The 12,509-nt window shown below is 35.6% G+C and overlaps 1 protein-coding gene across 21 annotated transcripts in view; it reads left to right on the forward strand.

The window, feature by feature from the left end:
- Window positions 1-392: 392 nt before the first annotated feature.
- LOC148873853 (hyperosmolality-gated Ca2+ permeable channel 2.1-like) overlaps window positions 393-12,509 on the forward strand; it is an 82,370-nt gene continuing 70,253 nt past the window's right edge. For 4 of the 21 annotated variants that reach the window (XM_088964020.1, XM_088964025.1, XM_088964026.1 and 1 more), the window contains exons 1-4: window positions 584-1,119; window positions 4,271-4,359; window positions 4,485-4,869; window positions 11,229-11,375. In XM_088964020.1, the coding sequence (XP_088820146.1) occupies window positions 4,589-4,869; window positions 11,229-11,375 (428 nt within the window). In that variant the 5' untranslated portion in view covers window positions 584-1,119; window positions 4,271-4,359; window positions 4,485-4,588. Of the gene's footprint in view, window positions 1,120-3,680; window positions 3,790-4,270; window positions 4,360-4,484; window positions 4,870-9,549; window positions 9,620-11,228; window positions 11,376-12,509 lie in introns of all 21 variants that reach the window. The other 17 variants (XM_088964022.1, XM_088964024.1, XM_088964031.1 and 14 more) reach the window with 14 other exon arrangements.

Here is a 12,509-nt window from a genome sequence, read left to right on the forward strand (position 1 = left end):
GCTGGGTTTATATTTTGGTATCGAAAAGGTACCTGTGTCAAATAGAACTAGGTATCGAGTATTGGTACCCTAAGTCAAAGCCCAAATCCTATAGGATTTTAATCTACAATCTCAAATCCGTCCTAAACCCTATAGGGTTTTGATAAACGAATCCTATTAGGGCCATAATGGGTCATATACCAAAAAATTCCCATGAAATTGCTATCCCTAAGACTATGTTTGGTTTAAAAGAAAATACAGAGAAAGGAAGGGAAAAGTAGGAAAACCTTTACTAATCTTGTATACTTGTCTTTCCCTTCCTTTTCCTACATTTTCCTTCAAACCAAACACCTAAAACTCTGTTTGATTTGAAGGAAAAAGTATAAATTCTAGAGAAAGGTAAGAAAATCCTTACGGACCTTGTATATCCTTCCTTTCCAAACCTTTTCCAAAAGAGTCTATGCGAGGCCTTCTTAAACAAAAGGCATCCGCACACCGCACGTTCGTACTCCTTCCCACGATTCGTGAAGGGTTTGTTCGTCTTTTCACCCTTCTGATAGGCATACCGCGTTTCGTGTTTCTCTCCTCTCATACCATATTCCCTGACCAGACACCTCTCCAGACTCCGGCTATCCCTCCGTCATCGCCGAACGGCCCGAACCCGGAAGCCAACGCCGTCGTCGCCGTCCCTTCCTTTTTGACCCTTCTGATTTTTATATGGGCGTTTTGCCTTTTTCCTCTCCCTCCGTCTCTTTCTCGTCTGAAGCAAACCCTGCTCTCTCGCTCGTCCCTTCCTCTCGCTCCGTCAGCCCATCTCTCGTTATCTTTCTAAACCCTAGCATAGCGTCGTTCCTTCTCTTTCTAAACCTTCTTGCTATCTTGGCCGGAGCGTCTTGCCTTCCTAGTGTTGCCGCGAGAGGGGTGTTTGATTGGTCCAAGTCTAACAATTTTTTCTTTTTTGTATTCCCATTTTGTGATTCAGGTCTCACAGTTTTATTTCTCTATTTTTGCAGAGTCTCCACAGTTGAAGGAGGTTTTCCTTCGTGCTCTCTCTCTGCCCCCCCTCTTGTCTTTGTCTTAGGCGGCAGCGGACGGCATTTCCAGCACCATGTTTTCTATTGAGTTATGGATATTCGACAGGTTCATTAAATCTGAACTTCTCATTTGAGTTATGGACATTGGAAAGTTATTTCAATTGGTATTTCATATTTGAATTTTTACTTTATTACTTTTGCTAATTAACTCTAGGTTTTCCTCTTGGAAATTTTGATATGAGAAGATAAATGCAATGCCTCTCTATTCCTTAATTTTAAATGAAAAAGACAAATGCATGTTTTCCTTCTATTTTTTTCTTCTTTTAATTGATTTTTATTTTCTGATTTTGTTTGTTGTCTATTAGATTTACTCATACTTCTTAAAATTATATATATATATATATATAAATAAGATTTTTCTTCTGTTCATTTGAAAAACACAAACGTAAAGGTGAATTCTCTGAGTCCAAGTGAGGTTTGTTTTCGCTTGTCACTTGGAGGAACCGTAAAATACTACAGTTGTTTTGGTAAACCCAGCTCAACTCGAACCATTTACCATCCCAGAGTGCTGTGTAAAACTCTATCCTCTTTATAATAAATGAAAAAATTACTTACTATTGTCCTTTTTCTTAAGATATTTAAAACTCTTGACCCTTGCTTTTTCTGACAACCAAAGAAGAAAGGAAGGGTGATGTGGAGAACAACGAGGGCAGCTGTCTTGTGGGCAGTATGCGAAGAGAGAAACAATAGGATTTTCCAAGGGAAAGAAAAATCAGCTCCTGAAGTTATTGAAGGGATCACCATCAAGGCAGTACATTGGCTGAAAACTCTTGACTTGTTCAAGGATGTCTACAGATGATTTGATTAGAGGTTGGAATATTTTAGCAAGATCTTCTACTTCATCACCTACCATACAAGCAGTTTGGTCCCCTCCTTTGCAGTGTCATGTCAAACTGAACTTTGATGGCAGCTCTATTGGGAACCCTGGACCTTCTGGAATAGGGGGTGTGTTTAGAGATGCGGAAGGAAAAATCCTAGCTCTGTATTCTGGCCCAATAGGTGTGGGGGACTCGCTTAGAGCTGAAGTTTTGGTGCTCTTCTAGGGGCTCAGATGGGCCAAGCAATTGGGTTTCCAACAGTTGGAAGTGGAGGGGGATTCAAAATTAGTAGTAGGATGGCTGCAATCAAACAGTTTGGGAACGTGGTCCCTTAGACAACAGGTAAGGGAATTATTGAGCCTCGCAAGGGAGCTGGATGCAAAAGTGTATTGGTCTAGGAGGTCAGCAAATGCATTAGCTGACTACCTAGCAAAACAGGGGGTGAATCGGGAGTTTTTGTTTTGTGCAGTGTTGTAAGATTTTTGTAATTCGGGGGTCACCTTTTATTTTGGAAGGTGACAGTTGTTTCTTATGGTTTTATCTAATGAAAGTTACTGTTTCCTATAAAAAAAGTGTGGCCTTTTCTTCATTTGCATTATTGTCTTGTACATTATTTATTGTATTATAAGGACAGAAGTGTGCCCTTTTATATCCTTTAATATAAATAGCCTCTTCTTGGTGTGGTAGACACATTAGACACACCCCAAATTTGTTGTGTTCTCTCTTGTACGAGTTGCACTGACAATATTTGGATTGCTAAGACTTGCAAGTAGGGGAATTTGGTGGAAGCATTTCGGCTAAAGATCATAATGGTTCAGGAAGGTATTGGTCCTCATCTATTTACTTTTAGGCTGTGTTTGGTTGCAATACAAATAAATTTGCACTGGTACAAAACTATGGCAGTGCAAATGATTTGAGTGTAAATTCTGACCTATCTTTGTCTCAAATTTTAGCTTATTTTGTTTGATTTCAGTATAAATGATGTAAATTAAGACATGAAGCAGAATAAAGTAAAATCCAAAGCGAAATTAAACTAGAAGTTACATTTTCTTCATTTGCATTGCCATGCATTTGTACTAGTGCAAATAAAATTGCACAGAAACCAAACACAGCAGGTTCTATTGAAAGGATGCCTGAATGAAAATTGTCTAGCTGCAATTTCAGTCCTCCAAGATCAGATCCCTTTGGGGTTAGGTAGAGGTAGAATAGGTAGAGGAAATTGTAGTGATTTTGAGCTAAGAGATCTCTTAATGGGTCCTATTGATTGACAAGGTCATTTTCAATTGATTGGAGTACATGCGATTCTTTGCTTAAGCAATTATTGATTCTCATTATCTTGGGGTAGATTGATGCTGATGAAGATGCTATAAAAATTCTCTATTTTACGAGTAGAGTAGGTTTATTGTGGTGGGAAAGTTACTTAGGGTTAATGGAAATAGGGATTGAGTTTGTGTGTGCATGAACTATTTCCTTTTCTATTTATACTGCTGAAGATCTCTTCTTGCAAAGGTCTGTTTAATATTCTTCCTTGCTCTGTTTCTTGAATGTCATTTGGTTCTTCCTTTTGTGTCTTTAGTGTTTTATTTAGTGTTGATGGAAATTATAGTAATTGAATTAGTGTGTGCATGAACTGTTTCCTTTTTCATTTGTACTGCTAAAGATCTCTTCTTGCAAAGGTCTTCCTTTGCCCTGTTTCTTGAAATGTCATTTGGTTATTCTTCTTTTTTGTGTCTGTAGTATTTTATTTTAAACATTTCGCTTTCATAGTTGATGTAATTGAAATCTTTAGTAATCACTGTCACTTAACTGAGAATGATGGAAAATGGCGGGAGTTTCTCACTGTGACTGAGAATGGTGGAGAACTGGCGGAGAATGATAGAGTTTCTCACATAACAATGGTAATCACATCAAACATGCTACATGACAAATGTTTGCAGGATTAGATTGTGCTATTATTTAATTAAAAAATATGCTGGATTAGAGAGAAAAACCAATTCAAAAAACATGAATTGGAGTCCAATTCATGTTTTTGAATCTCATTAAGTAGCATTTGTATTTTCTTAATCTTAAAATAGTATTTTTAATTCAAAAAATTTTCCATTTCTTTTTCAAAGATTCAGCCTATTAAAATAGCAATTGTTCTTGGTTAATTTAATTTAGTGATTTCTGAATTTTGGTTCTCTGCCTTCACTCTCTTTCTACTATGCACTAAAACCCAGCATCTCTGTGTGTGTGTGGCTATGCAAATTGGACTCAATAACTATTTTGAACTTTTGGTAAAAAGATTACTTAAAACTTTTAATTTTTTACCACAATATTATATGTAAACTGTTGAACTTTAGCATATTAAAATTCTAAAAATGGGTGTTCATCTTTCAGGTTCTTTATTGCAATAAGCCTTGTCTAACTTTGAACAGTTGTATTAGTACCTGAACATACTTCAGTATATCCTAACAACTGTTTAAAAGGTAAAAGTTGACGTTGTAGTTGTCATGTGGATTCATCTGCACTTTCACATTCACTGTGATATATTTATTACATTTTCAGCATCTTGCGTTTTGTGTCTAAGGAAAGTCAATCCATTTTCCTGCAGTGATTTTCCTTTAGAACTTGTCTCAGCCAATGGTGGAAACCTTCATGCCTTTATGTGGCTGTAGGCAGGATGATGCCTAAGATTTCCACTTGTAGTGGACAGAGATGAAAGTCTCTGCTCTCTTAACCTCTGCAGGCATTAATATAGGCCTGTGTGTGCTGCTTTTGTCGTTGTATTCTGTCCTGAGAAAACAACCAGCAAATGTTAGTGTCTACTTTGGCCAGAAGCTTGCTCGAGAAAACATAAAACGCAATGAATTTATATGCTTAAAGAGGTTAGTTCCTTCCCCTAGCTGGATTTTGAAAGCCTTGGAAACATCTGAAGATGAAATCTTGGAAATTGGTGGCTTGGATGCCGTGGTTTTCCTCAGAATACTTATTTTCAGGTGATTAACATCTCACTTCCTGAAAATTCTATCCAGTAAAGTTGATAAATATGAATTTGTTCCCCAGTAACCAACATATGAATTTCATGTTACTGGTGGTACTATTCTTTGGGTGTTGACTGGGAAGATATATGATACCCAGTTGCCTGTACATAGCGGGTGTTGGACACATACTGGATTCTGCATGAACACTTTTATATGTACTCTATAGCATGAATGCTTTTAAAATATGTAAAATGGTACCTTTTAATAAAAATACTGTAAAAAATCTGTACATGTTGGAAATTTAACTAAACTTGGCAAGACTTAAATTTTGGGAAATGGAATTCAGATCTAAAATCTAGATATACAAGAATGATATAAGCATGTTTCACAATTTCAATGTCATCTATTAAAAAAAATTTCAATGCCAATAGAGATTTCACCATGTGGAGTTGGAGAAACTTTGGAGATATTTCACTAATTTCATAAGATATTTAGAAAATCTAAAACATTAGGAAAGTTTTCTAGAAATGTAGAATTAGTGAGAAATCTTTAGAAGAAATATAACTGCACATTTAAGGCTCAAAAAACCATAGAAAAGAACTGTATAAGTCAAATAGGAGAAGATTAAGAGACCGTAATAGGCATCTTTCTCTTTGTCTCTCTTTTGTCATATAGCCATGTTATCTTCTTTTAATATATAAATTACTTGCTATTTTCACTTTTGTCTTTATTGTTACTTTATGTTTTGAACTTTTGATTACATTGAGAATACTCTTGTAGTTATATGCATTTCCTTTTCTTTTGCATTATAGTGACTTGGTAAGTGAACCGTATATAAAATAGTAAGCCAATTATCCAATCACCAATCCCTTGTTGGTTCTTTAGGAAAATGTTTTTAAAAAATTAGGATGATTTTAATGAAATACTAAAAAGTTTTTGATAATATTCTAAAATTTTAAACCATAAACATATGGTCTATCAATGAAACCTGAAATATTGTGAACATATCGGCAAAATATTGGGAAAACAGGTGGTGTGTATTCCAAAAGGAAAAGGAAAATAGGGTTGGCTGAAGTTCGTGGAAGCTCTATATGATTTTGTGAAGGAAAGGAAATCCATCATATGGATGACCGAACCATGCTAGATGGCCGGGCGAAATTTCAAAAATTTTCTTTCACCCTTTCGGGAATCGTATTCCCAGTTTTAGAAAAACTACATTTTTCTAGGATCGTTCATGCACCGAAACCAGACTAGATTTGAAACTAAAAGAAATGGAGAAATATACCTGATACAGATTCCACAAATGTAGCTCCCAAAGTGGTAGTTCATGCCCAAAGAGAGTTCCAAAACTAGCTTCCATTGAAGATGGCGCAACTTGAATTGAAGTCGGTTCAACAACATAGTTTTCAGCAAAACTGCGATCCAACACCTTGGATCAAACAAGGGAGGTGAGCATGAATTGGTTCTGATATATTCTTGCAAAAATCAGAAGTCAGAACTGATCAATATCAGTTCAAGAACTAGAGGTCGAATTAGGGTTTTTAGGGCGGCAAGAACAGAGAGAGAGAACTGAGAGTAGAGTGATAACTGGAGTAGTTCGCCTCCTCCCTATTTATAAGCCTTAAGGAGCACCACTCCTAATTTGATTAGGAGGTTCCCAATCCAAAGCAGATGAGGAGGGCCAAATAAAGGGATGGAGAATAGGGAGCAGAGGCGTTCCAATAACTTCCCTTCAGTTTGGTGATGATATTGTTATTTTTTGTGAAGGGAATGAGTTGAGCAAAGTGGAGAACCTTAAGATTTTAATAAGTGCTTTGGAAGGGTCTCCAATTTGAAGGTAAATTTTGATAAAAGTTGTGTGGCTGGAGTAAACTTGGAGAATAGGGAGATTGAATCCATTGCAGAATGCTTAGGTTGCAATATTTCTTCTTGGCCTTTGACATACTTAGGGCCACCCTTAGGAGCCAACCCTAAAGAAAGTAGTTTTTGGACCCTATTGTGGAGAAATTTGATAAGTGCTTGGCGGCTTGGAAAAAGAATTACATTTCAATAGGGGGTAGGTTGACTTTAATTAAGGCTACACTTGCCAACCTTTCAACCTACTTCCTTTCAGTGTTCAGGATTCCTCCAAGGGAGCCTAAGAAACTAGAGAAGAGAATGAGGGACTTTCTATGGAAACCAGGAGAGGTGAAAAAGGATCACTTGATCAGATGGGAGATAGTTAACAAACCAAAGGAAGAAGGGGGCTTTAGCCCTTCTAGGGAAGTGGCTATGGAGATGGGCGCAACCTATTCCTTGTCAAAGAAGTCTGGGCGCAACCTATTCCCCCAAAAATTGCTGTATTTTGCTGGGAAGTCTTCTATGGGAAAATCAATACTTTGGAAAACTTATAGAAAAAGAGCCCCTCTCTTTGTCTTTCCCCAAATTGGTGTTCCTTGTGTAAGGCCGAGAATGAGGACTGTTTCCATTTGCTGATCTCCTGTTCCTTTGCTACAACTATATGGAGGTGGAGCCTTTGTTTATTTGGATGTAGGTGGTCTATGCCTTCTAATTTAAGCTTGTTATTCAACCCATCTGTCTTTGTTTGACACACTAGAAGAGGTAAGGTCATGTGGAAATGTGGCAGGGCGGCCACTCTGTGGACTCTTTGGGAGGAAAGGAATGCATGAATTTTCTTAGAAAAGGAAAGAGGGTTAGATGAAATGAAGGATTGTATCCTAACAAGAGCAATCCATTGGCTGAAAACTGTGGATATCTTTGATGACTTCTCCTTTGATGACTTGTGGAGGAATTGACTAGTAATAGCTAACACTTCAACAAAGAAGGATAGAGTTCTGTCAAAATGAGTTATGCCTTTGGAAGGTGTCATCAAACTGAACTTTGATGGAAGCAGCCAAGGCAACCCCGGGCCTTCAGTTATAGGGTGTGTCCTGAGAAATAAGAACAGCAACATAATTTCCCTATTCTCAAGACCGGTGGGAATGGGGGATTCCACAAGGGCAGAAATCCTTGCTGTAGTACAAGGAATTCAGATCGCCAACCAGCTTGGGGTGGAGCATCTCCTAGTTGAAGGGGACTCTCAGGTGGTAACAAGGTGGCTCCTAAACTTGGATATCACCATTTGGGGCTACAAAGATCTCATAAAAAAAGTAAAGTGGTTAACCAGCATTATGAGAGTTGAGGTAAAATGGGTTAGTAGGTCTGCTAATTCTTTGGCTGATGCTTTAGCCAAACAGGGGGTTTCTAGGGAAGATCTTTTCTGTGCTTCTTTGTAAGTTGTTATTAATTTGGAAATCTGTACTTAACTAGCTCGGAGAGGTTGCAACTCGTGCCTTTCCTTGGGGACTTTGTACTATTGTCTATTGCTGATTAATAAAATTATTTCAATTATCAAAAAAAAAAAAAACTTAAGGCTAAAATATCTAAGGAAAAATAGTAAAATTATCAAAGTTATAAATGAGTTTGTGCTTTAGATGTAGTATCTATAAGGTTCAGAGTATCAAAAAGGCAATTTTAACGCTAAATCCCAAAAATACATCTATAACACTAAATCTATGTTTTAGATGATTATAAGCAAGGCATATACATATAAGAAAGACATACTTTAAAAGTTTATGTAAACTGTGAACTATTGATTCACACTTGAGAAACATTGAAAAATGATAAAGAACTAAAAGTATGGTGTGTATCTTATTATCAAGAAACTAATACAATTCTGCTAATATTTATAAATATATACATTTTAATAATCATTCTTTACTTTTTAACAGATGCACTGAGAAGGGAAAATGTCTATAAGTTAAAATTTAGAACCCATGTCATAAAGACAAATAATTGAAACATAGCATAGTGGTGGATTTGTTTCCTTTTAGCCTAAAGACTCGGGTTCAGGACTACCTACTTGTTTTTTTACCATTGGAATATAATATATAGAGTTAATTAGTAGAATTTAATGGTGTGAGAAACAAAAATGCTTAAATTTAGGAATTAATGAAAGAAAGTGATTGATGTCTCAACTGAAGAATAGAAGTTAAAATTATGTTTTCTGCACTCACAATAGAGTGGGAGTAAATTCAGAAATACAAGTATTGCATTCAAGGAAAAGTACAAAGATTTGAGGTCCATTCACACTTCCATTAGCAATGTATATATATGGTGGTAATTGTATTTAACTATTAAGTATGAATTGCAAGACAGGAAGTAGGGGCAACCCTTGTATACAAAGACTTTACATGTTTAGTGAGAGAAAAGTACACATGTACATGTCTATGCCTTTACAATTCAAAAGGAGAATGCAAATTGAAATCTACCACGCCATCTACCTTCCTATTTGTTCTTCAAAACATTTTTCTTTTGTGTGGCCTTGGGGTGTTTACTATTAAAAATGTGCTTATTGCATTCCTTTCCAGAAGACCAAACATAAAAAGGAAGGTAGGATGTTCCAAGAGATAGGTCCCCTAGCTTCTTGATGACTTCTTAATGTTATAATGTGCTGTCCATGATGAAAATTGTAGTGCATGTTAGTCTTGGTTGTCAAAATCTTAAAATTTACAGTGATTCATGATATGAATGATGAATTGGGGTTTCAATCTGAATCTTACCATTGTATAAAAAACATTGATTATTATTTAAGTTTTGCAATCTTATTTATGTGATTTGAATTAAATTGACTGGGACCCAATATTTTTTTGATAGGCAAGCTGACATATATATGCATTCAGGGCCAGAGGGTACAGGGCTGCTTGGGCAGTGTTCTGTAAATCCTGTATACAACTTGTTGTTGTACATGTTCTCTTACTTCAATGATATTTTTACTTTATTTGTTCTCATTATACATATTCTTTCAAAAGAAGTTGGCAAGGTCCCCACCAAATAACTGCGACCCAACTTTTACACCTTATCATTGCCTTTTCAATTTTGTCAAAGGGCCTTTTGTCTTCAAAACTTAATTGATTAAATGCTTTGGATTTTTTTGAAACCTTTTTGAGAACACTTTTTTTTTTGGTTATTTTTGGTGAAAATGTGTTTTAAACAACCACTGTATATGGGTTAACTGGCTCTAAACTTTATTTGTATAATTAATGACTTATGGTAGAAATAGTAGACTTGGTAATATCAATTAATTATGCAATACTTGGACTGAATATAGGGTACAAATAGATTTTTGTTTTTGAGATTTTAGCATATGTTTTTTGGTGAAGTTCTAAAGAAAAAAGAAAAAATAAAAAAGAAAAAAGAAAAAATAAAAAAGAAAAAAGAAAAATCGTATTATCTCGAACATGGATCACATTGAACTTTCTTTACAATTTGTGATAAATTGTGATATTCAGACATTCAGGTTCAAATGCATTTCATCCAGCTAATGCTTGGATGTGCCATTATGTCACGGGGCTGTGCGTTGGGGCCCCATGCGACACACATTAGTTGACGAGTAAGCCTATGAAGTAAACAAGCAAGCAACAAGGAAACAACAAATGCACACAAATTAGACAAAAGGCTCTTTGTATTGCATAAATTGGTGGCAAGCACAAGCACATAGTTTAGTGTCGAGGGGATCTCGTGCTTAACCTTTACACTCTATTGATTCGCTCAACTACCTACCTCCCCTCAAAGAGTACGTTAAGCTTTTGGGGAAGTGATAGAAAGATACATCAAAATACTGAATAATCATACTACTATTTACATAATTGCCATTGGCATTACCCCCCTATACAAAAAGAATACAATGACCCACCCAAGACACATGAAGACACTTAGATGGCATGCTTGATGGTGACATTGGTGGCTGAACCGTCACAATTAGCTATGACTTCCTAGGAAGTTGCTTGTGCTGTTGCTTATTGCATCAGCCTTCACTCCATTGTGTTTTTGCTACGATTTTCTTTCTTGTTTCTGGAATTTAACTTCTAGTAAAGTAGCAAGTGTGCTTGTTTGCCTTGAGATAAATAGAACCATCCAGTAACATGATGGATGGTCGACTTTATATGTATTCGTTTTTAATACAGGTACTTTAAGTTGGTTCTACAACTTTCCTTTAAAATAAGAAATTCGTCCTAGTAATTCTTTAAAAATGTTTCCATTGGCAATTACATTTATTCCTTTTTGCTTGGTGCAATATTAAGGTTACTTTTTTGGGAGAGTTTTTAAGATTCTAGTGTATTCTCTAGTTTACTTGTTTAGACAACCATGTAGTAAACAAGTACCAAAATGTTTGCAGATTTCCTACTTTTGTTACAATTCTTTCAGCTTTCTAGTTGAGCAATTGTGTATTTGGATTGTCTGATGTTTTGGAATTTGAATAGATTTTGCACATTCTTATTTTCTATTTTTCCTGTCACCTCAATGAACTTAAATGATAATTAAATTCTCTACAGTATCCGGATATTCTCCATTGCTGCTATCATTTGCGTTCTTCTAGTGCTTCCATTGAATTATTATGGGAAAGAGATGCATCACAAGTACATTCCTTCAGAGTCATTGGATGTATTTACAATATCAAACGTAAAGGAAGGTTCAAAATGGTATGCTTCATACTGCACCATTTAATAATGCAAAAAACTACTTCATGTGAGTTTTAAATTTAACATGACTGGTTATGTATTCATATGTTGAGTTAGAGTGCTTTTATTTGCTGAATGGCCAATTTGGTCTGTTTTGGTTTTAGCATAGAAAATCATGATAATACACTGCACCGTTTAATAATGCAAAAAACTACTTCACGTGAGTTTTAAATTTAACATGACTGGTTATGTATTCATATGTTGAGTTGGAGTGCTTTTATTTTCTGAATGGCCAATTTCGTCTGTTTTGGTTTTAGCATAGAAAATCATGATAATAATTTGAAGAAATGATTCTTTGTTGGCTGAAAGGAAAATATTCAAAAACTCGGGAGGCTTTCACAGTTGCTGCCCACAAATGCTACTGGGTGCATATCTGCACTCAAAAAACTTCTTGTATATTGAGAGAGATAACTTGTCATAAAATAGGCAGCGATGGTATTTTGAGGAATACCATTTTATTTGGTTGATTGAGTTCGGATTTGTTTTGTAGGAGTGCTAGTTTGTAGTACAGTTTGCTAACAAACTGTTTATGATGGGAAAGAAACGAAAGGCATGCATTTTTTTTTTTCATTCTGAAGCAATTGTTATACGTTACAGAGGTATTGATTATAAATCCTAGGTTTTGTGATGTTTTCTTTTTTTTTTTCATAACTTTCTGTCTTTAGAAGAATATACACAAATAGTTTGTTAAGAAGAAACTGAAATGTGGAACCCAACATGGATTATAAAATTGTTATTATAGCTATATAGTTAAACTGTCACCTAGGAAGGCATTTAGGCATGCAAGCAAGCAGTAAATAATAGTGTCTCCTTTCATTTCATTGCTTATTTTTTTTTATTAGAATTTTTTACCTATTAAGAACAAGCATATGCATAGATAAAAATGAGAATATATTAATCCATGTGTCTCTTTGTATCTTGAGCTGAAATGTTTATTGAAAAGTCTTATGATTTTTTTCCCTCAAAATCAGGTCATACCAAAGGCAATGAGCTTATATTGCTTACTGTCACTACTGAATTAAGTTTTCCATGAACAAGTCTTATAGGTTGCTTACGTGTGTTTTTTTTTTTTTTTGATCAATAACCGAGCTTCAT

Source organism: Nelumbo lutea, chromosome 1 (genome assembly GCF_056320005.1).
Source record: "Nelumbo lutea isolate HS-2025 chromosome 1, American lotus-T2T, whole genome shotgun sequence".
NCBI lineage: Eukaryota > Viridiplantae > Streptophyta > Magnoliopsida > Proteales > Nelumbonaceae > Nelumbo > Nelumbo lutea.